The sequence below is a fragment of the Rhinoraja longicauda genome, chromosome 10 (assembly GCF_053455715.1).
Source record: "Rhinoraja longicauda isolate Sanriku21f chromosome 10, sRhiLon1.1, whole genome shotgun sequence".
Classification (NCBI taxonomy): Eukaryota; Metazoa; Chordata; class Chondrichthyes; order Rajiformes; family Arhynchobatidae; genus Rhinoraja; species Rhinoraja longicauda.
The window spans coordinates 21,725,272-21,752,103 of NC_135962.1; the positions used below are offsets into that span (position 1 = coordinate 21,725,272).

The window sequence follows — 26,832 nt, forward strand, 5'->3', positions numbered from 1 at the left end:
GTGGGGATGATGGTATCGGCTATTGTGGCAATGAAGTCCGTAACCGCTTCCGCAAACTCATTTACGTCTCTGGAACTTTCTTGGAACATGTTCCAGTCGACTTCGCTCAGTGCATCCTGCAGCATGGCCTCTGAATGGTCAGACCACCGCTTTACGTCCCTCGTCACTGTCGCTTCCCGTACTATCCGTTGTTTGTACTCCGGCAGCAGGAAAATGGCAGCGTGGTCAGATTTTCCAAAAGGAGGGAGAGAAACGGCCTTGTAGCCTTTCCTGAACGGCGTGTAGCAGTGGTCCAAAGTTATTTCCCCCCTGGTGACACACGTGATGTGTTGTTAGAAGTTGGGCATGACCTTTTTGAGATTTCCCCTATTGAAGTCTCCAGCCACCAGCACAGCCGCATCAGGGTTCTTGTTTTGGTGTTGACACAACACATCGTATAGGGTCGACAGTGCCACGTCGGTGTCCGCATGCGGTGGGATATAGATGGCTGTGATGATCACCGAGCTGATCTCCCGGGGAAGGTAGAATGGTCGGCTTGAGATAGTGAGATGTTCCAGGTCCGGCGAGCAGGAACGGGAAAGCGTCTTAATATTTCCAGGATTACACCAGTTATTGTTGGTCAAGAAGCAGACTCCTCCGCCCTTGGATTTCCCGGATTCTTCCGTTCTGTCCGCCCGGAAAACAGTGAAGGACTCGGATGGGCAGATCACCTGGTCAGGCACCAGCGGGGTCAGCCATGTTTCGGTCAGACAAAGGATGTTACAGTTCTTTATGTCCCTCTGGAATCTGATCCTTGCCCTCAGGTCATCCAGCTTGTTCTCCAGGGACTGGACGTTGGCCAGGAGTATGCTGGGCAGAGGTGGACGTAAGGCTTGGGTTCTCAGCCTGTTCCGAATCCCCCCTCGCTTCCCTCGGTGTTTTTTGCGACTTTCCCACTGACCTGCGCTCTCACTGCTGCTGCCGCGGTGAGCTCCTTTGATGATCTCTATCGGTATATCGGTGAGTAGTTTTCTGTTTAATAGTGCTCCAGTAGCGCTCGAGTTTAATTTTACGAGCGTTTCCCGGTCGTACATTGGTTAATGCTAAGTGCTAGCACACGCTAGAGCACTTAGGGATAATTTTAAAGTAAACATACCAGTTTAAAACGCACAGTTCCCGCAGAGCTACCACGACGGCGACTGGACTGGACCGCGCCATCACACATAGCATCACAAATAGCATACAATAGCATTTTGCCTTACCTGTTGAATCTTCTTGCAGACCAACATCAAAAGACAGTTTGTCTGTCAAAGACCTTGTTGTTGTCAAACAAGTCAAATACTGAAAAGAGGCAATTTTACGTAAGTTTTAAGAAATGACATTCCCTCAAGCTGCCGTGAAAAGCTCAAATTGCTTTCAGAACAGAAACTGAATAGGTGATTTTTTGCAGTTTGTAGATTTATGCCAAAAGATAAATAGAACATACAATTTATTTACTTATATGTCTGAAATATTAGGTGAAAGTATTAATCTTGTTAATGGTCTAACCAGATTGATTCATGCTAGTGTCGATTTTTGATAATTCACATGATTTTCAAACTGTGCAGCATTTTACACTCAAGTTATCATAATCCAGCAGACTGCAAGCTTTCCATTGGTATGGCAACTGTTCTGCCAAGACCACAAGAAATTGCAGAGCATCGTGGATGTAGTCCAGTCCATCATGCACATCAGCTTCTCCTCCCATCGACTCTATCTATATCACGTTGCCTCGGGAAAGCAGCCAAAATACTCACACCACCGTCATTCTCTCTTCTCCCCTCTCCCTCTGGGTGGAAGATACAAAAACTGGAAAGCACATACCACCATATTCAAAAGTAACAGTTTCCCTGCCGTTATCGGACTCTTGAACAGACCTTGCTTATGCTATTTATGAATTTCTGATCTCTCAACCTACCTTGTTGCAGCCCTAGCGCTTATCTGCACTTTCTCTGCAGCTGCAACACCATACTCTACTATATTTCCTTTCCCTTTTGCAATATTTGTTGTACCCACATACAGTATGGTTTGATTGTACTCATGCAAGTTATGATTTGCCTGGATATCACACAAAACAAAGTTTCTTACTGCTTATTGATACAAACGACAATAATAATTCAATACATATATCAACTATGACTGTGATATTTATCAAATGACGAGGGCGTTGAGCAGGGGTAGATCATTAAATGAAGGATATTTGAAATAATAATAATATATTCCTTTATTCGTCCCACACCGGGGAAATTTACAGTGTTACAGCAGCAAAGTGGATAGCAGGAAATCGTTCATTAAATAGAGAATATAGGAAAATTACAAAGAGTTCATGTTAATTTATTGCCTTCAAAATATTTTATGGAAGGCTATAAAACAGTTCTCCCTATAAAAACCATCTGATTACTGATAGGAATTGCTGTCAATGTTGGCAAACTTGACAGCATCATCATCATCACATCTTCAAAATCCATGCGATTGTATGCTTTTATAATTCAAATCATTTGATAGCAAATGCCCTTGTATCTTAGGAAGTTCAAAAACATTTAAAAAGAGACACTTCCAATGCACATAAAGTAAATCTCTCATTTTCTTTGCTGTGTTCCAGTACTCCATTGATTCCCATTCCCCAAATTTTAAGATCACTCAACTATGTTTTGCTTCATCCTATTTCTTCACTTCCTGTCCCAGTTCTCAGATGATAAGATTCAAACCGAATTTCAATTTCTCACAATTAATTTTGTATAAGATAGTGAGCAACAGGAACTTGAAAATTTAGTTTAGTTTAGAGATACAGCATGGAAACAGGCCTTTCAGCCCAGAGTCCACGCTGACCAAGTCACTAATACACTAGATCTATGTTAACCCATTTTCGTATCCTACGCACTAGGGATAATTTACAGAAGCCAATTAACATACAAACCTGCATGTCTTTGGAAAGAGAGAGGAAACTGGAGCATCTGGAGAAAACCCATGCAGTCACAGAGAATGAGCAAAATCCATACAAACAGCACCTGTAGTCAGGATCGAACCTAGGTTTCTGGCATTATAAGATAGCAACTCTACTGCTGCACCACTGTGCCACCCTTAAACTGGATTTGCTTCTCTTGCAGGTATTCTGACACATGTGTGGGTATGTTGGGCTGAAGGCCCTGTTTCCACTCTTCATGACTCTATTCCAACACCCAAATATAATGCTTCAACATTAAGTTTTCTGTTAACGTAATTCATGTTAATATTACCCCAATACGTACCATTCCACTATATGCATGCCGGAGAAGAATAGCATGGCCATAAAGAAGGGTTCTGTGTCCACCCCCTTGAGCTGCCTATAAGTAAAGGGAGCATATTACTTTCCAAGAAACATCAATATTGCCTGAGGTTTAACCATCAAGTGCGAGCCTGTTAGGCTGAAAGAAACCTTTCCCCAAATTCTGTGTAAACATTAGCTCAGGTGACAAAATGACATTTTGAGCAACCATTCCATGTGTAACAAATAGGGCAATCTGCTGCAAATTAGAATTCAACAAACTTAGTCAGAGTTATTAAAAACAAAACCTCAGGAACTATAGTGTGATAAAAACAACATTGTCAGAGGTCATTGTAAAATACCACAAAATTATTAATGCTTAAAGTTGTTAATTGGAAATAACAAACCCAATAAAAAAAATACCAGTTACCAAATTTGAAACTCATCATATAAGCTAAAACCAGATTGCTTTTTCCAACTAAGAATTATTGTTTGTGCATGTACACCAAACAATAAAGTAATTATCTGTTGGCTACAATGGTGCAGAACATGTGAATTACACAAGGGATTACTGTGTCGTGTAATATCAGAATACCAAAGTTAAAGTGGCTATCATAATCTAATCTTGTTAAATAGCATTCAGTGATTTTATTACTGTTTCAGATATTAGATTTTAAAATAGAGAGGATGGCTGGGGGACACTGATATAGCATTAATGAAAATGTGTATGTATGCAGGGTTACATAACATGATAAATACGGATGGGGATTGGTCGCAGTCTTGATCAAAGACATAAACACTGCTAATAATAATAATAATAATACATTTTATTTATATAGCGCTTTTCATATACTCAAAGACGCTTTACAGAGATTTTGAGAACAGAGGGAAATGAATAAATAAATAAATAAATAAATAAATAAATGAACAGAGAAAGGAGACAGAAGGTGAGGTGACCTTCAGTGGTTGAAGGCAGTACTGAACAGGTGAGACTTCAGCGATGTTTTGAATGTGGTGAGTGTGGGGGAGTCTCTAACGGTTTGGGGTAGTGAGTTCCATAGGGTGGGAGCAGCGATGGAGAAAGCCCTGTCCCCCCAGGATCTGAGTTTAGTCCGGATGTGGGGGGATAGGAGATTGGCAGCGGCAGAGCGGAGGGTGCAGGTGGGAGTGTGCCTGTGGAGGAGGTCGGTCAGGTAGGATGGGGCCAGGTTATGGAGGGCTTTGTAGGTTATGAGGAGGATTTTGTACTGGATTCTCTGGGGGATGGGGAGCCAGTGGAGTTTATAAAGGACGGGGGTGATGCTATGTGAAGGGATGATATTACAGGTGAATCATCCAATAGGGTTGTATAAATTGAAGTGAATAAGAAAAAAGAGGCAAACAGACTGTTGGGTGTGTGCCAATAGACAATAGACAATAGACAATAGGTGCAGGAGTAGGCCATTCAGCCCTTCGAGCCAGCACCGCCATTCAATGCGATCATGGCTGATCACTCTCAATCAGTACCCCGTTCCTGCCTTCTCCCCATACCCCCTCACTCCGCTATCCTTAAGAGCTCTATCCAGCTCTCTCTTGAAAGCATCCAACGAACTGGCCTCCACTGCCTTCTGAGGCAGAGAATTCCACACCTTCACCACCCTCTGACTGAAAAAGTTCTTCCTCATCTCCGTTCTAAATGGCCTACCCCTTATTCTCAAACTGTGGCCCCTTGTTCTGGACTCCCCCAACATTGGGAACATGTTATCTGCCTCTAATGTGTCCAATCCCCTAATTATCTTATATGTTTCAATAAGATCCCCCCTCATCCTTCTAAATTCCAGTGTATACAAGCCCAATCGCTCCAGCCTTTCAACATACGACAGTCCCGCCATACCGGGAATTAACCTAGTGAACCTACGCTGCACGCCCTCCATAGCAAGAATATCCTTCCTCAAATTTGGAGACCAAAACTGCACACAGTACTCCAGGTGCGGTCTCACCAGGGCCCGGTACAACTGTAGAAGGACCTCTTTGCTCCTATACTCAACTCCTCTTGTTACGAAGGCCAACATTCCATTGGCTTTCTTCACTGCCTGCTGAACCTGCACGCTTCCTTTCATTGACTGATGCACTAGGACACCCAGATCTCGTTGAACTCCCCCTCCTCCTAACTTGACACCATTCAGATAATAATCTGCCTTTCTATTCTTACTTCCAAAGTGAATAACCTCACACTTACCTACATTAAACTGCATCTGCCATGTATCCGCCCACTCACACAACCTGTCCAAGTCACCCTGCAGCCTTATTGCATCTTCCTCACAATTCACACTACCCCCCAACTTAGTATCATCTGCAAATTTGCTAATGGTACTTTTAATCCCTTCGTCTAAGTCATTAATGTATATCGTAAATAGCTGGGGTCCCAGCACCGAACCTTGCGGTACCCCACTGGTCACTGCCTGCCATTCCGAAAGGGACCCATTTATCCCCACTCTTTGCTTTCTGTCTGTCAACCAATTTTCTATCCATGTCAGTACCCTACCCCCAATACCATGTGCCCTAATTTTGCCCACTAATCTCCTATGTGGGACCTTGTCGAAGGCTTTCTGAAAGTCGAGGTACACCACATCCACTGACTCTCCCTTGTCAATTTTCCTAGTTACATCCTCAAAAAATTCCAGTAGATTTGTCAAGCATGATTTCCCCTTCGTAAATCCATGCTGACTCGGAATGATCCCGTTACTGCTATCCAAATGCTCAGCAATTTCGTCTTTTATAATTGACTCCAGCATCTTCCCCACCACTGATGTCAGACTAACTGGTCTATAATTACCCGTTTTCTCTCTCCCTCCTTTCTTAAAAAGTGGGATAACATTTGCTATCCTCCAATCCACAGGAACTGATCCTGAATCTATAGAACATTGAAAAATGATCTCCAATGCTTCCACTATTTCTAGAGCCACCTCCTTAAGTACTCTGGGATGCAGACCATCAGGCCCTGGGGATTTATCAGCCTTCAGTCCCATCAGTCTACCCAAAACCATTTCCTGCCTAATGTGGATTTCCTTCAGTTCCTCCATCACCCTAGGTTCTCCGGCCCCTAGAACATTTGGGAGATTGTGTGTATCTTCCTCAGTGAAGACAGATCCAAAGTAACGGTTTAACTCGTCTGCCATTTCTTTGTTCCCCATAATAAATTCCCCTGCTTCTGTCTTCAAGGGACCCACATTTGCCTTGACTATTTTTTTCCTCTTCACGTACCTAAAAAAACTTTTGCTATCCTCCTTTATATTATTGGCTAGTTTACCCTCGTACCTCATCTTTTCTCCCCGTATTGCCTTTTTAGTTAACTTTTGTTGCTCTTTAAAAGAGTCCCAATCCTCTGTCTTCCCACTCTTCTTTGCTATGTTATACTTCCTCTCCTTAATTTTTATGCTGTCCCTGACTTCCCTCGTCAGCCACAGGTGTCTCTTACTCCCCTTAGAGTCTTTCCACCTCTTTGGAATAAATTGATCCTGCAACCTCTGCATTATTCCCAGGAATACCTGCCATTGCTGTTCTACCGTCTTCCCTGCTAGGGCCTCCTTCCAATCAATTTTGGCCAGCTCCTGCCTCATGCCTCTGTAATCCCCTTTGCTATACTGTAATACCGACACTTCCGATTTTCCCTTCTGCCTTTCCATTTGCAGAGTAAAACTTATCATGTTGTGATCACTGCCTCCTAATGGCTCTTTTACCTCTAGTCCCCTTATCAGATCAGGATCATTACACAACACTAAATCCAGAATTGCCTTCTCCCTGGTAGGCTCCAGTACAAGCTGTTCTAAGAATCCATCTCGAAGGCACTCTACAAACTCTCTTTCCTGGGGTCCATTTCCAACCTGATTTTCCCAGTCTACCTGCATGTTGAAATCTCCCATAACCACCGTAGCATTACATTTTTGACACGCCAATTTTATCTCCTGATTCAACTTGCACCCTATGTCGAGGCTACTGTTTGGGGGCCTATAGATAACTCCCATTAGGGTCTTTTTACCCTTACAATTTCTCATTTCTATCCATACTGATTCAACATCTCCTGATTCTATGTCACCCCTTGCAAGGGAATGAATATCATTCCTTACCATCAGAGCAACCCCACCCCCTCTGCCCACCTGTCTGTCTTTTCTATACGTTGTGTACCCCTGAATATTCAGTTCCCAGCCCTGGTCCTCTTGTAACCATGTCTCAGTGATCCCTACAACATCATACTTGCCCATGACTAACTGAGCCTCAAGCTCATCCACTTTATTTTTTATACTACGCGCATTTAAGTACAACACTTTAACTTCTGTATTTACCTCCTCTCTCACATCGTTCACAATTGGCCCTGCCCTTAATTTCTTTTCCGCTCTAGAACTTCTGTTCCCATTCTTCCGAGAGTCTTTTGCAATATCTCCTGTATTCCCTTTGACCTCATCTTCATATTCACAATTTGTTAACCCCTCCCCCCCACACAGTGCAAGGGAGATACAAGCGCAAAATTATTGCCATGTTTCCAGCAAGTGTAAAATAATTTGGCCAGTAACAGTGGGAGATTCTAATTGTTGGACAGCTGGTGGACAGAACCCTAACAAAGTTGTATGTGTTTAAAAAGGAAGACAGACATGAATCTAACAGTTTCAAAACAGTTGAGCCGAACACTTGTGCTCGGTCCTGCAGGGCCTATAGGATCTCTCGGTTGTTAACCATTTTAATTCCCCTTCCCAGTCCCATACTGGACTTTCTGTCCTGGGCCTCCTCCATTGCCAGAGTGAGGCCACATGCAAACTGGAGGAACAGCACCTCATTTTGCGCTAGGGTAGCTTACAATCTAACAGTATGAACATTGAATTCTCCAAATAGAGGTCACTAATCTCAAAGGGCCTTGAACAGCCTGTCCATGGATATTAAATATACCAAAACAGGTCAATGAGGTGGTTATAAAAAACATGTATTATCCTTTCCTTTATTAGACAATGTCTAGAACAGGGGTTCTAGAGCACGGAGAGTGAAGAGCTAAAACTATCCATAGCATCAGTCAGGCGACAGTCTGACTTCCAAGTGAATGCACTGGAGAGGGTGCAGGGGACACTTTTGAGGAAGTTACCAATAGTGGAAAAAATTGCCAATAACCAAAACTACAGTTATGAGGAAAAATTGATTGTCTGGAGCTGTTTCCTTTGGGATTGAGGAAAATTAAGAGTTTAGTCAGGTATATAAAATTATGCGGACCCTGGATATGATAAATAAGTAGAAATTAACGTTGGGGTCAAAGCCGGGAGAAATAGATTTAACAGAATTGGTAGAAGGTATAGAAATGAGATGAAGAAAAAATCTTTTCAATCAGTTTTAGGAGTTTGGAACTCACTGCCTGAATGGACAATGGGGATATGACTCATAATCACATTTAAAATAATACTCGGATATGTATTTTAAGAACTGAACAAGGTGGGAATAGGTTAGGAAGCGCTTTTACAACTGACACAATGAATCAAATGGCTTCCTCCTCTTGATTATTTTTTTATGATCCTATTTATCTCCATTGTGTTTATGTCTTGTGACTTACTACTATTTGGTACTTGTCCCCAACTTTGCATGGTCTGACCTTCTTTAATGTATTTTTAATCACACCAGATGAAATTCCCTTATCTATTCCCTCTGTTGCTACCTCAAAGAACTCAGTGAGACTGAGCAGCTAACACATTCACCAAATTCTCTTTGTTGTTTCTAATTGTTTTCCTTTAGTAGGGATTCCATTAACTTCCCATTAGCAAAGCCCAGCTGACTAAGGCACAGGTCTCTGAACACATTCTATTTCCATTTAGCATAATGATTAGATCTCTGCTGATTCTCTGACTTTGCACCTTTCTCCCCAATTCCATGAAGTGATGAGAAACAGAAGTTTGTATTATTTATGAGCATAATGCATCGGTAATGGAGTCACTGCAATCTAAGGAATGTGGAAAACTACGCATAGCAGGCACTATGAGAGAATAAATAGAAACATCTGCAGTTTGTATATCAGAAAGAACCAGATAATGTGGCAAAGGAAGAATTTCATTGCTGCTGATTGCCTTTTTTCAAATGTAACCCATTTTTGGATTAAAATAAATTACTTTCTACTTAATTCTGACATCTTGCTCCATTATAACATTTAGTTGTACAAGACGTTGATGAGGCCGCATTTAGAGTATTGTGTTCAGTCCTGGGCACCATGTTATAGATAATATGTTGTCAAGCTGGAAAGGGTACAGAGAAGATATACAAGGATGTTGCCAGGGCTAGAGAGTCTGAGCTATAGGGAGTGGTTGAGTAGGCTGGGACTCCATTCTTAGAGTGCAGGAGGATGAGGGGTGATCTTTTTGAGGTGTATAAAATCATGAGAGGAATAGATCAGGTAGATGCACAGAGACTCTTGCCCAGAGTAGGTGAATCGAGGACCAGGGGACATAGGTTTAAGGTGAAGGGGAAAATATTTAATAGGAATCTGGGGGGTAACTTTCTCACACAAAGGGTGGTGGGTGTATGGAACAAGCTGCCAGAGAAGGTAGTTGAGGCAGTGACTATCCCAACATTGAAGAAACAGTTAGACAGGTACATGGATAGGACAGGTTTGGAGGGATATGGACCAAACTCGTGCAGGTGGGACTCGTGTAGCTGGACATGTTGGCCGGTGTAGGTAAGTTGGGCCGAAGGGCCAGTTTCCACACTGTATCACGCTATGACTCTAAGTTTCTATTTTTATTTCCCTTTGCATTGCATGACAAACCTCTTTTGTCACAATATTAATCTATATTTACTGCAGTATATTTTATTTTGTTTTCAATTACAATTGTTTAAGTAATTACAGGTAGCAAATTATTAAAAGCATATTTGCTAAAAGGAGAGGTAAATTTTGAACATATGCTTTCAGATGCAAAGATCACAGCCTGCTGAAATTCAAAAAAATCTCAATTTTTGGCAGAAGTGCAAGATTGTAAGACTAAGTATAAACACAGCAGTCAGGTAACTGGTATTATTTTTTAAAGGGCCTCGAGCTGAAATAGCAAATAAACTTACCTTTATCATAAACTTCTAGAAAGCAGGAAGATGAAAGTAAATAACACAGATTAACATTAATGTTCTATTTTTACACTCTGCATTGAATCGACAGTGTGCAAAATGAGGTAGCATTTCAAATACCTCTCCCATTATGTAAAAGTACATGGTATATATAATCTTAAAATAAAACAGGTTATGTAATCATAAATATCCCAATAATAATTCTGATACAGATTGGATTCTGCTTTCCAACATTATTCAATATCAAACTAATACTTTATATTGAGAGTCAACCCATCTCATCAACTCCTTGTAAGCAGGCTTTTAAATTTGAATGTAAATGGTATTAAAACTTCATCAGAAAACTTATAAAATCCTTGTAAGCACATTATAAAATCACGTTTAAGCATATTATAAAACCTAATAGTCTTCTGAGAATTATCAAGAGCAGATCTAATGCAATTGTTACAAAAACTAGTCCATTTTCTTCTAGCTACAAATGAAGAGCTCATTGCATACAGAAGAAATTAACTTATTGATTTCAAGTTATACAATATTTTTATAGAACACATTAATGTTACGTTCTTGCACAGTTGAAGTTTGCAAGCAGGTATTGTTGAAGTGATTGGGGTAGAGACCCATAAGTTGCAGAGCTAAATGACACAAAACTAAAGCACTCCAACAACATCACATGGGAAACTGTTAATACATATAAAAAGTTTGTACAGGCACTTCTCAAGTGAGGCATGACCGGAAGTGGTTTTTAAGAAAATAGCAGAACAGAGTACAATAATTCCAGAAGAATTGAGTTACAAAGGGATTAGCTTGATTCATCACTGTAATTTGTGAAAGACAGCAACATAATTCCAGAAAAAATACATGGTTATTTTTTGTGAATTACAACATTTTAATGGGGTCCTATCAGAATCAAACTTTTAAGGAATTTTTAGAAATATATTTCTAACTTTACATTAATTTGCTTGCAGACAACGTCTTAATAATCTACAATATATTAATGAAGCAGTTTTTTCCTTTCATTAACATGAAATATTAATCATATAAATATGTTTTCAGATGGTAATTTCACTGCAAAACACATTCATAAGAAGCACAAATTTAGCATGAAAATTGTCAGATATGTTAAGCTTTGAATAAGAAATCAAACTAGCTATCTAGGGAGATTTATGTAAAAGATCTCCATGCAAAGATTAGAAATGTTCAGGTCAACTTGCTGACTCAACCACAGCCAACAAACCTACCAATCAGATGAAGGAATGGGTCAACTGGGCTTGTATTCACTGGAATTTAGAAGGGTAAGAGAGGATTTTATAGAAACATATAACATTCTTAGAGGATTGGACAATGTAGATGCAGGAAAAATGTTCCCGATGTTGGGAGGTCCAGAACCAGGGGTCACAGCTTAAGAATAAGGGGTAGGCCATTTAGGACTGAGATGAGGAAAAACTTTTTCACCCAGAGAGTTGTGAATCTGTGGAATTTGCCACAGAAGACAGTGGAGGCCAATTCACTGGATGTGTTCAAGAGATAGTTAGATTTAGCTCTTAGGGCTATGGGAATCAAGGGATATGAGGAAAAAGCCAGAATGGGGTACTGATTTTGGGTGATCAGATTGAATGGCCGAATGGCCTATTCCATGCACCTATTTTCTATGTTTCTATGTTTCTATATTAGCATGTCATTTATTTCATATAGCATCTTCAAATTATCTGCCGTCTTTACTGACTTAGCAAAACCATAATTCCCAAAACAATTTGCTAGTGGTTTGGATATTCTAAGTATGTGATAAGGAATAATATGAATTCTAATCCTTCCGTGTGAAATAATTACCTGTATTGATTCATGTATTATGTATATATAGTATGTGTATATTTTTAAACATAATATAGAAGGCTAATAGAATCACTAACACCTAACAATTTTGGAATTTATTATTCATGGTTTATTACCAGTTTGACTGTATTACCTATGAGCTAGCATCGTCTACTTGTCCTTATTTATCATTAACAGTGTGTTTTGCACAAAACAGTTTGGGCCATCCACAGAGAGTCACGCACAACTCAGTCATTGTTAAATTGTTTTGTTAAATTCAACACATGTCCCTACCAATTAGCAAATGAATTAATGTGCATTATAAATAATAATTTAAATGAACTTTATCTGTATCCGGCACCATTTAATGGTAATAGTTAATCACGTATTTTTCTTTTTACAGGAATATCAGAGCAACGATAGTTACCCTCAGAGATTTTCTCTTCGTGGCATTGACGGGACATCTTTTGATAGAACCCTTAATGCAATAAAAACAAAGCAAAATAAAGAAATCCTTAGCTATGTATTGCTGGTCAATTTTATTACCACAAGCATCTAAGTAACAGAGGACATTCTGTTCCATGTGTAAATAAAAGATTAGTGTATTCTATGTAATTAAAAGATTATGCTCTTGTTATGAGTAGAAATGTAGTGCTTTTTTTCTGGTGTAAACTGTGGTTGAGCCCAGTACTTCATAATGCAATGTAATATAGCCTAATTACAAAGAAAACTTGAAATGTTCCTCCCAAAAATCCTCTCCATAAAATATTCAACATGTTCATATCATACTTAATTTCATAATACATACATCCAAGAAAAATGTATAGAGAAAGATATAATGTGGAGTGTCTACAAATCTAAAATGGAGAATTCTATCATGGATTCAAAAATCCTTGACATTAAAATCCTTGTTACTGAACTGTATGCAAAAAAGAATTTAACAATATTTAGCTACACATGATAATAAAGTACCATTGAACTTTTGAGAATATAAGCAATGATCATTTCCAGTTCGTGTAAGGTCTACTCCCCAAAGAATCAAAAGGATAAGGCTCATTTGACATGTGTATTAGATAGTTTGATCGAATTATTCTGTATCACAATAGCATCCTTTCAATGATCTTGTCTTGGGCCCAGAATGTGTATCTCCAATATTTTGTGGAACTTGTGGGCTTCTATCATTCACAATCTTTTTTTTTGGACCCCTTTGGTCTTCCTGCACCTGGTACTTCTGCTGGTCAGGAATATAAACAAAGTAACATGCTCCCAATACACTGCTGCTGTAACTCTTCTGTGGGAGCAGGAAATATGCTCATTATGATTCATGTTATGAGTTACCATCTGTGAATCCTGTTGGCAATGATTCTGCATTTTACCTTCTGCAATAACATCTGGTCACAAACACGGTACTGTATACCACTTCAAATGTTATAGCAACTACTCCACACAATAAAATAGACAATGTTATGCAACTGAAACACTGTAACTAGACCAATCTAGGTGTGCTCTTTTCTACTCTGATTGTAATATGATTTTGGTAAGTATATAAATAAAAACGGATTTTTTTTAAAGTTAAAAGGTTGCTGAGTAGATACACCAATTGTAATCTGCCATGATCCTTGAATATATTAAATTAAAATAGGGCAGCTAATGCTGTAAAATTCAACAATAAATTGCAGCTTCTGTGAATAGTTCACAAATTTGTAAGAACATAATTCTTCAGTGGATGTGTTTTATAATTCATCGTATTTCCATAACCACATGATAAAATGTCACAGAAGAATATAACTTTGCAGAAAAATTAGTGAATAAAAATTGTTTGTCATGCTATATTTAAACATCAACAAACACAGTTTATATCCCTGGAGCCAATCTATGAAAGCACATTTTTAATTTGAAGCATGAATTCAAACTGTAGTCCCAATGACAAATGTAAGATCCAACATCACATTCTGCAATGTCAATGGCTTTGCCCAAAAAATCCTTAAAAAGGAAAGTTTAAGGATTTTCCCTTGATTACTTCTCTAATATTCTGCAACACTCTACTACATGACAAAATGTTGCACTCTAAATAATTTTACTCTTCATTGAACAAGTAATACATTTGTATCAACCAATCAAATAATGACATAGTTTAGTTTAGTTTACTGTCACTTGCAGTGAAAAACTTTTCTTGCGGCTAACCATAACAGATATTGTTGGATAATATCAGAAACCACAATTTGATAATGAGCAGTAGCACATGAACCTGAGATAATCTCAGTAAAAATAACTGGAATTCCCAAGCTTAATAAGTGTTACAAGGTTGATTATGATTGAAATGATCACTTGTACCGCGAGCCATATGAGAAGGAATTTCAGTTTTTAATTTCAAATTAAGGATATGCAGTCTTAAAAACCTCAGGAAAACCAAACAAAAGTAGGGCTGACAAACATTCTGAAACATTGTATCTTTAAAAAATGGGGGAAAACAAGGAAAATTAATTTATAATAACAAAGTGAAATTTAGAAAAGTTAGGAAATAATTTTCTTCTTCACTTCCAGACAGATAAAAAACAGATAGAAAATGGGTAATTAATGATTACCTTTTGACAATCCCCCTTAAGTACTTTGCGAAAAGTATTCACTAAATAATTTGCTGAGGTTACACTGCTTGGTTCAATTAAATGAAATCCATGGTAAGTAGGCTTGGTCAGTAGGCTCACAATTCAATTCAATTACAATGCTTTAAAAACTTCCAAAACTACAATCGCTAACCAAAAGAGAGTAGGATAGCACCAAGACCAGAAATCTTGAATTGTTGAAAATATTTATTTTTGTCGGCAGAAGTATATTTGCTGCCTTAATACTGATGCAAACAGGACGAGCTTTAATAAGCTGCAGCAGCTCCTGGATGTAAGTTAAATACAGATCAGAAGAGAAGTGAATCAATATGGTTTGTATTGGCTGCCCTTCACTTTTGCACATATAAAAATTTACATAACCCAGAAAGGAAGTGGGAAAGAAAATGCGATTCTCAGATGATCGCACATTATCTCACAAAATTTACAATTAAAGCTTTATCTTGCACAATGGGTACAAGTTGGTTTGTTTTAAATATTGCTGGAAATATTCAGTAGGTCAGGCAGCATTTATGGGAAGAGAAACAGAGCTCTTGAGTTAGATCAGGTTGAAGCCCCTTCGGTAGATCTGGAAAAGTGAGAAAACAAGATAGATTCATGTTGCAGAAAGGGTGCAGCAGGAATGCACGGAACAAAGGGAATATCTCTGTCAGGGTGAGGCTAGGTGTGGTGATAAGTTGTTGCTGAAGCCATGTGGTTGATATATCCTATTTCATCTGTTCCGACAATGAGATTCCCTACACATGTTCCGCTGAAATTAGTTCCTTCTTTCCGAATCTCCAGCGCAATAAGAAAACCCTTGACTTCATCCCATCTACTTCCCATTCCTCTGCTGCCATTCCGCTCTCCATTTGAACACAGCAACAACAGAGCTCTCTTGGTCCTCATTTTCCATGGCACTATCTTCTGCATTCAACGCATTGTCCTTTTTATGAATCTATCAACCAGATGGTTTCATCATTTGCTCGTCACCACAATAACACTGATCTCATTTTATAAGAGATATTTCCTGCGTCATAACCAATTCTCTTCCATTCTCTACTCACCTTTCCAGTCCTAATAAAGATTTTTCAACTTTGTTAGAGTTTAGCATAGATAATGGACAGTGAAAGGTAATGGGAAGTTTTCTTTTTAGCTTTAAAGAGAAATATGTGGTAGCTATTAATATTTCAGATACAAAAGACAAGGAAAACATAAATTAATTGAAAGTAATACATTAAGCACATTATTAAGCATGTGTGTGCTAAGATCACCAAGAAAATAAATCTCCTACAACCTCAGTAATGTATATGAAACTTTTGAGTTTCTTTCATTTGATATGTTCATTTTTCATTTAAAAAATCAGAATTAAAAATATTCTGTCAGTTTGCATTTTCAATTAATACTTTTAATGAAATTATACAAAACATTTCAGGTCATTGTCAGCAAATTAAATTGCTGATGAGTAGAATTGCATTAATAATGTAATGTCCATTTGGCCACCCTCCAATACAATAGAGGAAATTTTCACCTCTGATAGTTAGGAGACAATTACCTGCAGATTCAGCATCTACTGAGTAAAATCACTTAATGAGTTACGCACATAAAAACACATAAAATCCCAAAAGCTATGGAATAAATTGTGAGTACAAAGCTGCACATTATCTCACAAAATTCTCATATCTGTTCCGACTAGCAATCCCTGTACACCAGCACTTTCCGACACAATTTACAATTATACCATCAATTAACCTACAAACCTGTATATCTTCGTAGTGTGTGAGGAAGCCGGAGCTCCCGGAAAAACCCACGCAAGTCAAATTCTGTGCAGACAAGCACCCATAATCAGGATTAAACACGGGTCTCTAGTGCTGGAAGGCAGCAACTCTACTGCTATGCCACTGTGCCACCCTAAGTAAAGTAATAAACTCTTCCTACCAACTTCACTGAAATGGTTTCCCAATAACAGAAAAGGCAGTTCAGGTGAAGCTTGAAAACTGCTGGCATTTCACTTTCAGCATTATCTGATTTTTACGCAAATTTTACCATACCAGATCTTTTTTTCGATTGAATACTTCCAATACGGATAGTTTAATTAGTGAAGAATTCCAACATAAATATCATTCCCCCCTTTTGAGTTCTAGTGAAGTCAGTTGAGTAAACTACGTTTTGTCCCATCGCAAAAATGAGCAAGAAATAACTATTTGCACAATTACACAAGAATTTGCAGCAAACAGTGAAAGCAAGTTTGGAGTTCAACTTTTCGACGACATGCATGGGAGAAGGAAGGAAGAAATAAACAAGGTAATGAACATACCCATTTGGTGAAATCAATTGGCTAGCATGTTAAAAAAGAAATAGCAGAGAGTGAGTAAATCACAAGGCTATATTACACATTCGCTATCTCATTCCAAATATATCTCAGTACTTTATAGAGTGGAACATTCTTTAATTTATTGTTCAAGCGATGTGGGCATTGCCACATTTATTAACAATCTCTAATTATTATTGAACAGAGAATGCTGTTAAGAGTCAACCACAATGAAAGGTCTGGAATCACACATGTCAAGTTAGGAAAAGGGGACGTACAACGAGATCTGGGTGTCCTAGTGCATCAGTCACTGAAAGGAAGTATGCAGGTACAGCAGGCAGTGAAGAAAGCCAATGGAATGTTGGCCTTCATAACAAGAGGAGTTGAGTATAGGAGCAAAGAGGTCCTTCTGCAGTTGTACAGGGCCCTAGTGAGACCACACCTGGAGTACTGTGTGCAGTTTTGGTCTCCAAATTTGAGGAAGGATATTCTTGCTATTGGGGGCGTGCAGCGTAGGTTTACTAGGTTAATTCCCCGAATGGCGGGACTGTCATATGTTGAAAGACTGCAGCGACTAGGCTTGTATACACTGGAATTTAGAAGGATGAGATGGGATCTTATCGAAACGTATAAGATTATTAAGGGGTTGGACACGTTAGAGGCAGTAAACATGTTCCCAATATCGAAGGTATTTATTCACAAAGTGCTGGAGTAACTCAGCAGGTCAGGCAGCATCTCGGGAGAGAAGGAATGGGTGACGTTTCGGGTCGAGACCTTTCTTCAGACTGAAGAAGGGTCTCGACCCGAAACGTCACCCATTCCTTCTCTCCCGAGATGCTGCCCGACCTGCTGAGTTACTCCAGCACTTTGTGAATAAATACCTTCAATTTGTACCAGCATCTGCAGTTATTTTCTTATACAACATGTTCCCAATGTTGGGGGAGTCCAGAACAAGGGGCCACTGTTTAAGAATAAGGGGTAGGCCATTTAGAACGGAGATGAGGAAAAACGTTTTCAGTCAGAGAGTTGTGAATCTGTGGAATTCCCTGCCTCAGAAGGCAGTGGAAGCCAATTCTCTGAATGCATTCAAGAGAGAGCTAGATAGAGCTCTTAAGGATAGCGTAGTCAGGGGGTATGGGGAGTAGGCAGGAACGGGGTGCTGATTGAGAATGATCAGCCATGATCACATTGAATGGCGGTGCTGGCTCAAAGGGCCGAATGGCCTACTCCTGCACTTAATGTCTATTGTCTATTGTCTATAGGTCAGAGGGTAAACATGGCCAAAAGAACATTAGTGAATCCATGGCAGCTGGATTAAAAAATAGATTAACACAAAAACAACTTGTGTACTGGTGTCATGAGATACACCACATTCCCAAATTGGCTATAAATTTCTGATACAAACAGCACAATTAATAAATTCTTAGTCATGAATTATTTAAGTAATAATACACGCATCAAAATATATAGGGTATAGATTTTTAGGAGCTGGCAATAAATCTAACAGCTAATCTTTGCCAAAATCACACAATTATATAAAATCAATGAAGGTGTATGAAAGGGGCAATATATCCATAATAATAATATACATTAATAACCTCTTATTAAAAATTAATTTTAAAAAGTGAGATTTTTCAATCAACATATGGGATTTTTTGCATCACATTAATCTGCACCATTCTGAGTAAGCAGAGATTGGAAGCATGTCAAAAAAATGAAATGGGACCAAGAAGCAAAGACAGCAGTATTATGTGACAATGAAGAACCGAGGTGAATGAAAAAATAAAGTTAAAAATTGCAAGTGTGCATATGCACTGAATCTACTTGAATCTGAAACAATGGGAATTTACACTGAATATGTCAATATAAATGGAATTTACAGTAAACTATTAGATTACTTGGCATAGCTGCTCCAGACTTTGCACAAGCCTCCTCCAATAATACTTCATCTAACTTGGCAAGGTTCACATTTGTTTACCTTTTAACTTTAATCATCTAGGTTCCTCTTAAATACCTCCATGACTGTGCCAGTCAATTAAACCACATGGAACTAAGTTCTAAATTCTCAGCTCCCCTTCAATAAAAAAATATTCCATTTAGATTTATGAGGCAGAATCTAATATATACACTTTATATTTGTGGCTTCACCAACATGTGAAAACATTTTAGGACAGATTTTACATTCAGGGAGCGTCTGAACATGATGCTGAAGAAAACTGCCTACAAAGGCCTGCATGACAAGGGCTTCTATTTTTCCAATGTCCCTTTAAGGGATCTCTGATGCTCTGGATGTGAATACATTTTAACGGAGGGAAAAATCAACGTTGACTTTGCTAAGATTTCCAACATTTTATAGAATTCTCAATAAAATTAAAAATCTCTTTTACTTCACTGGCAAGCCAAGGATATAATTAGCAAGATCAGCATTTATTACCCATTCTGAATAACCCTCAAAGTGGCTTACTTTCTTGGCTATTGGAAAAGGCAAGCAGTAGACAACCACACAGCCAGGCAGGGTAAGGTTGGCAGACTTCCCTCCTTCAAATAAATTAGTAAACCAGATGGAAATTGATGTTGAGTCTGTTTCTCTCTCTAGACATGTTGGCACACTTGTAGAGTACTTTGGGTACCTTCTGTTTTTAATTATGGCAGACTAGCAGTTTCATGGTCATTGTTATTGATATTTTTTTTGTTTGGAATTATTTAACAGAAGCAAAATTCCCCAGTTGCCATGTCTTGCATCACAATTTAATCTTTCAGATTGTGAGTAACATAGCCAATAGGTTATTACAACAACATTTTCGATCAAGGGAAAGCCAAAATATTATATAATAATGTGTTAATTTTTTTTAATTAATCAGATTATGAAACACTTTGAGGGAAATGCAACTGACAATTTTTTTTCTGTTTAGGCTATGCAATATTTCTTAAACTTTCCCATGCATTTTCTTCGCAACTTAATAAGATTGCATAAAGCAAAGCATAATATTTTCAGGTATTCTGTAGTGCCTTGTTTGAAGGAACCTTCTGCTTAATTAGTTCAACTGATTCTTCTTAATTCTGGTGGAGCCAACCAAGGAGGACTGTGCCATACCTAAAATGGTGGAATCATTGATCACATTTGGATTTAGCATTACATTGTACTGATTTGGCAATTCTAAAGTTGCTGTCCATTTCACAGGTTAAGGAGACAATGGTGGTGATTTTACTATCATTGTAGTAACTGAAATATCCAGCCCACTCTCTTCAACTTTATCAAACCCCTTAATAATTATAAAGTCTCGATTAGACGATTCTTTTTTTGTTTAAAGTGAGAAAAACATGCTGACTTATTCAATCCACCACTAGTTCTTCAGTTCTTCTTTAATCTTCTCAGTTTTGGTACTGTACACAATAATCTTTTTTAATTGTTTGTTTTCCACTGCCCTTGTGTTGGATTTGTAAGATGGAGGGCAAAAAGGGCATGGTATTCTTCAGTGTGGTCTAATCTATGCAAAAGCTTAACCAAACATAACACAAAAGTGCATTATTTGTTCAGCAAAATCTCTCTCCATGCTTCAATGCAATAGTCTTTGTGACAGAGTACAACATGGATGATACATTTGCCATTTCTACTGAATCAACTTGATATGAGGCTATGCATTTATATTCTCCGGACTGCGTTAGTGCAAATAATTTAGACCAAAAAGGTACTCATCACCAAAATATAGCAAAAATAGCACTCAAGAACATGAGTGGAAATATGAAATATTTCAATGTTTGATCATGATAGTTACCCCTTCATTGTTCTTTTCACTTGTACTGGTCAACATCTCCTGCAAGGCTCTGACAGACAATGACTGCTCCAGCACAAACACACAGATGGAAAGGTCAGGAGGAACATACTGCAAATGAGGAAGAAAAAAAGTGTAACTTTTGTGTTCTTGGCAATAAGAACTATAATCAACAATTGCAATTTAAACAGCAGGATGACAAAACAAGACATTAAAAGAAAGGGAAATAATGCAAGAGTTGAAAAGGAAAGAGTTGAAAAGGAACTTTTGCCTTTGTCTGAGTTTATTGGGCATCAAATCCATTGCTAACTTACCAAGTTTGTATCAGCAGGGTAGGAAATTAGATATAACCTGCAAAGTTTGTAAAGCTGGCATATCTTCCTGTTACATTGAGCATTTGATTGGATTTTAAGTTGTCTGATTATACATGCTATTCATAGGTTCAAATTTGGCCACTTTTAGGATCGAATTGGTCTAAAATCCAGCAGGAGAATGGCGGCTCCTTAAAAATTATTGAAATGATGAATTGCATGGAGAAATTATTTGATGGCAAAGAATGAAAAACTCACTGAAGGCACTTCTTAAAATCTCTCTTCCCCATTTTTCCAGGATCAGTTACTGTATCATCGGTGAGAACACTCCAAGCAAACCCTACCCTGAACAGAAACATACGTGCATTTCCAACGGTGGTTTGTATATATTGATCAAAAGGAGGAACCTATCGGATTTCCTCCTCACAACCTAAATTTAATATTTTTGTGATTTCTGACCGAGATTGGTTCTGACCATGTAAGTACACTTAGATGTTAAGATCATTATTACTGCATTTTGTCATGTATTTAAAGTCTAAAGGGGGGTTTACCAGAAAGTAGCCTGGATTAGAGGGTATTAGCTACAGCGGGAGGTTGGACAGACTTGGATAGTTTTTAATGGAATGCCAGAGGTTGCAGGGAGACCTGATGAAGTATATAAAATTATGAGAGACATAGAAAGGGTAGACTGGGCGATTGTTTCGCTTAACACCTTCGCTCAGCCCATCTGAACCTACCTGATCTCCCGGTTGCTAAACACTTCAATTTTCCTACCCATTCCCACACAGACTTTTCTGTCCTCGGTCTCCTCCATTGTCAGAGTGCAGCTAAACGCAAATTGGGTGAACAGCATCTCATATTTCAATGGGCAGTGGTATGCATATTGATTTCTCTCACTTCCGGTACCCCTGGCATTCCCTGTCTCTCTCTATCTCTCCCCCACCCAAATCGCACTAGCTTCTCGTTTTCACCCAACAAACAGTTAACAATGGCCTGTTTCCTTTATCATTGTTACTTTTTGCATATCTTTTATTCATTGTTCTTTCTCTCTCTACATCATCATCTATATCTCTCGCTTCCCTTATCCCTAACTAGTCTGAAGAAGGGTCTCAACCCGAAACATCACCCATTCCACTCTCCCGAGATGCTGCCTGTCCTGCTGAGTTACGCTAGCTTTTTGTGTCTATCTTCGGTTTAAACCAGCATCTGCAGTTCTTTCCTACACATTGCTGGGGATGGTGGTGGAGACAGAGTGGCATTTAAGAGACTTTTGGATAGGCATGTGGCATTTAAGAGACTTTTGGATAGGCATGTGGATTGCAGGGAATGGAAGGACACGGATTACATGCAGAAAGATAAGAATTGGTCTTGGCAAAATTTTCAGCACAGACATTGTGAGCCAAAGGGTCTGCTCCTGTGCTGTATTGTTCTATGTTCAATGTGTTTCAAATCCTTTCCTTCAGTATTAGGAAACCAATGCTTTGTCATGATAAGAAAAATGTGTCGTGTAATATTTTAATTGCCACTGAAGTGCAGAGGAGACAGTAAATGTGAATTATGGCCACATAAGATGTTGATGCAGCAGATACAGTTAACCCATGCATCTGGCTCAATTTATAGCTTCAATAACATCCCGGCAGAATGTGATAACTAAGCAAGATTTATGTTTGGAGATGTGTCTAGCAAGCAAAAAGAGGGGGCTGACCTGAGTGAAAATTTATCATATAAGGTGTCAGCAACTATGCACACATTAGTTTAAGAGCTCTGGTCACTCAGTTTGCATCGGTTAAGGTAACACAAAGTATTTAATAAGGATTATTACAATTGTTTGTCATCAGTGATGATACTCATTAAATAAATGATGACATAATTTTCTTCATTTAATTAATGAATTTCAAGGCATAAAATTCTTTAAACACAGATGGCAGTGAACAGGTTACCATGTCATTTTCTTGCAAGGCCACAGGAGAACTCTTTTGATACAGGCACATTATGTAATTCTGAAACATTATATTTTTTGACAAAAGGCTAACAACGCAACAATCTAAGCAACATACGATACGATACAAAAAGGGTATAATATCGAAATATTAGCACCATAGAAAGGATTTTATCATGATGTATCACAGCTTGGTTTGGGAACAGCTCCATCCAAGACCAAGAAATTGCAGCGAACAGCAGACTCAGCCCACAAACCAACCTCCCTTCTATTGACTCCATTTATACCTCACACTGCCTCAGCAAGGCCAGCAGCATAATTAAGGATGAGTCGCACCCTGGCCACTCCCAGTTCTCCCCTCTCCCATTAGGCAAAAGGTATAGAAGTGTGAAAACGCACACCACCAGATTTGGGGACAGTTTTTTCCCAGCTGTAATCAGGCAACTGAATCATCCCACAGCAACCAGAGAGCAGTGCTGAACTACAATCTACCTCTTTGATGACCCTCAGACTATCCTTCATCAGACTTTGCTGGCTTTACCTTGCACGAAACATTATTCCCTTATCATGTATCTGTATACTGTAAATAGATCGAATGTAATCATGTATTGTCTTTCTGCTGACTGGTTAGCACACAACAAACGCTTTTCACTGTACCTTGGTACACGTGACAAAGTAAACTGAACTGAAATGCACTACAATTTCCTTCATCTCGACATGATGTCATCACCATGCTAATTTTCTCTTCCCTCTTCTTCAGCACTGCAAAGGGACCATTCCATTCATGATTCTTTGCTTTACTCCTCCATCTCTACCATTCTTCCAACACCCAGTTCCCTCCTCATGGCATCTTCCCATGCAATTACAACAGATGCAACAATTATTCTTCTACTTTCTACCTTTCCATAATCCATGTACACAAAAATAATATTTCAGGTGAAACAGCAATTCACCTGTACGTCATTCTATGTTCTTAGTACGTTTTATCATCTCTATGTGGTATCCATTTTGGAGAAACTGAATGTCGTTTGGGTGATTGTTTTGCAGAACAGCTCCGGTCAGTCTGCAGGATGACCCTGAGTCTTCAGTTACTTGCCATATTAATTATCCATTCTATTCCCACTCCAACTCTAATAGTGCTCCAACAAAGCCCAATGTAAGGTTTATGAAGAGCATCTCATATTTGTGTGGTATATTAACCCCCAGGACGATGTAATGGAATTCAATTTCCAGTTTGTATCAAAAAATGCCCACCAATTTGTGACAATAACTCAATTGTTCTTTTTCTGAAGATGCTGCCTCACCTGCTGGGTATTGTCAGCATCTTTTATTTCAATTTTTTCCAGAAACTGAAACACTTTCAATTCATATGATCTCATATAGACCCTTCCTTCAAGTGTACCAGCTGGTATTAGACACCCTTCCCCACCCTCTCTTAGCCATTTTAGATTTTAAAACAACAAGAAAAAAGGATCCATCAGTCTGTGCAGTCAACCTATTTTTGTCTCGTGTAGATAAAAGGAACTGCAGGTGTTGGTTTAAAAAAGACACAAAGTACTGGAGGGAGATGCCGTTGTAGACTGGCAGGCTGACCACTATTGTGCTGAGGCTACACACCAGCTCCCAGACAACTCATCATAACTACCCTTTGACCATGACACCACGGAAATGGTCACAATCTTCCAGACTGTTACTAAGCTCATCATCTCTGGCAGTCTCCCATCCACAACCTCCAACCTTATAGTTCCCCAGCCCCAAAAGTCCATTTCTATCACCTTCACAAAATCTACAAACAGGACTGCTCTGGCTGACTCATTGTTTCTGCCTGCTCCTGCCTCAAAGAAATCATCTCCAAATATCTTGATTCCATCTTGTGATCCCTTGTGTGGCCATGGGCACTCACATGGACCCCACCAACACCTCCCTTTTTGCTGGTTATATTGGACAGACCTTATAACAAATATGCACTGGCATTTCAATGACTGCATTGGAGCTGCCTCCTGCACCCATGTAAATTGATTTTATTACCTTTATCACCAAATTCCTCCTGTCCTCAAATTCACATGGACTGAAGATGCAGGATCATTACATTCCAAAACGAAAGAAAGATTTTAAGGGGAGTAGGAGGCATCCGTGGCTGACAAGTGAAGTTAGGGATGGAATAAAACTAAAAGAAAAGATGTATAACACAGCAAAGAGTAGTGGGAAGCCAGAGGATTGGGAAACTTTCAAAGGACAACAGAAGGCAATAAAACGGGCAAAACGGGCTGAAAAGATGAAGTACGAGGGGAAACTGGCCAAGAATATAAAGAAGGACAGTAAAAGCTTATTTAGATATGTTAAGAGAAAAAGAGTAGTAAAGTTAAATGCGGGTCCCTTGAAGACAGACACGGGTGAAATTATTATGGGTAACAAGGAAATGGCAGAAGAGTTGAACAGGTCTGTCTTCACTAAGGAAGACACAAACAATCTCCCAGATGCACTAGAGGACAGAGGATCTAAGGGGATAGAGGAACTGAAAGAAATTTGCATTAGGCGAGAAATAGTATTGGGTAGACTGATGGGACTGAAGGTTCATAAATCTCCTGGGCCTGATGGTCTGCATCCCAGGGTACTCAGGGAGGTGGCTCTAGAAATAGTGGACGCATTGGTGATCATTTTCCAATGTTCAATAGATTCAGGATCAGTTCCTGTGGATTGGAGGATAGCTAATGTTATCCCACTTTTCAAGAAAGGAGCGAGAGAGAAAATGGGGAATTACAGACCAGTTAGCCTGACATAGGTGGTGGGGAAGATGCTGGAGTCAATTATTAAAGAGGTAATAACGGTGCATTTGGATAGCAGTAAAAGGATAAGTCCAAGTCAGCATGGATTTATGAAAGGGAAATCATGCTTGACTAATCTTCTGGAATTTTTTGAGGATGTGACAAGTACAGTGGATGTAGTGTATCTAGACTTTCAGAAAGCCTTTGATAAGATCCCACATGGAGAATTGGTTGGCACACAGGAAGCAAAGAGTAGGAGTAAATGGGTCCTTTTCAGAATGTCAGGCCATTGGAGTGGAGTGCCACAAGGCTCGGTGTTGGGGCCACAACTGTTTACCATATATATTAATGATTTGGATGAAGGAATTAGAAATAACACTAGCAAGTTTGCAGATGACACAAAGCTGGGTGGCAGTGTGAACTGCGAAGAGAATGTTAGGAGGTTGCAGGGTGACCTGAACAGGTTGAGTGAGTGGGCAGATGCATGGCAAATGCAGTATAATATAGATAAATGTGAGGTTATCCACTTTGGCAGCAAGAACAAGGAGACAGATTATTATCTCAATGGTGTCAGGTTAGGTAAGGGGGAAGAGCCGCGATATCTGGGTGTCCTTGTCAACCAGTCAATGAAAGTTGGCGTGCAGCTACAGCAGGCAGTGAAGAAAGCTAATGGCATGTTGGCCTTCATAACGAGAGAATTTCAGTATATCATATCATCATATATATATACAGCCGGAAACAGGCCTTTTCGGCCCTCCAAGTCCGTGCCGCCCAGTGATCCCCGTACATTAACACTATCCTACACCCACTAGGGACAATTTTTACATTTACCCAGCCAATTAACCTACATACCTGTACGTCTTTGGAGTGTGGGAGGAAACCGAAGATCTCGGAGAAAACCCACGCATGTCACGGGGAGAACGTACAAACTCCTTACAGTGCAGCACCCGTAGTCAGGATCGAACCTGAGTCTCCGGCGCTGCATTCGCTGTAAAGC

The 26,832-nt window shown here is 39.2% G+C and overlaps 1 protein-coding gene across 1 annotated transcript in view; it reads right to left on the bottom strand.

The window, feature by feature from the left end:
• LOC144597735 (ryanodine receptor 3-like) overlaps positions 1 to 26,832 on the bottom strand; it is a 308,708-nt gene that overhangs the window by 276,348 nt on the left and 5,528 nt on the right. The window contains exons 3-7 of the mRNA XM_078407262.1: positions 20,824 to 20,931; positions 17,054 to 17,074; positions 10,325 to 10,339; positions 3,267 to 3,341; positions 1,242 to 1,320 (exon numbers count right to left, since the gene is read on the bottom strand). Of these exons, the coding sequence (XP_078263388.1) occupies positions 1,242 to 1,320; positions 3,267 to 3,341; positions 10,325 to 10,339; positions 17,054 to 17,074; positions 20,824 to 20,931 (298 nt within the window). The remainder of the gene's footprint in view (positions 1 to 1,241; positions 1,321 to 3,266; positions 3,342 to 10,324; positions 10,340 to 17,053; positions 17,075 to 20,823; positions 20,932 to 26,832) is intronic.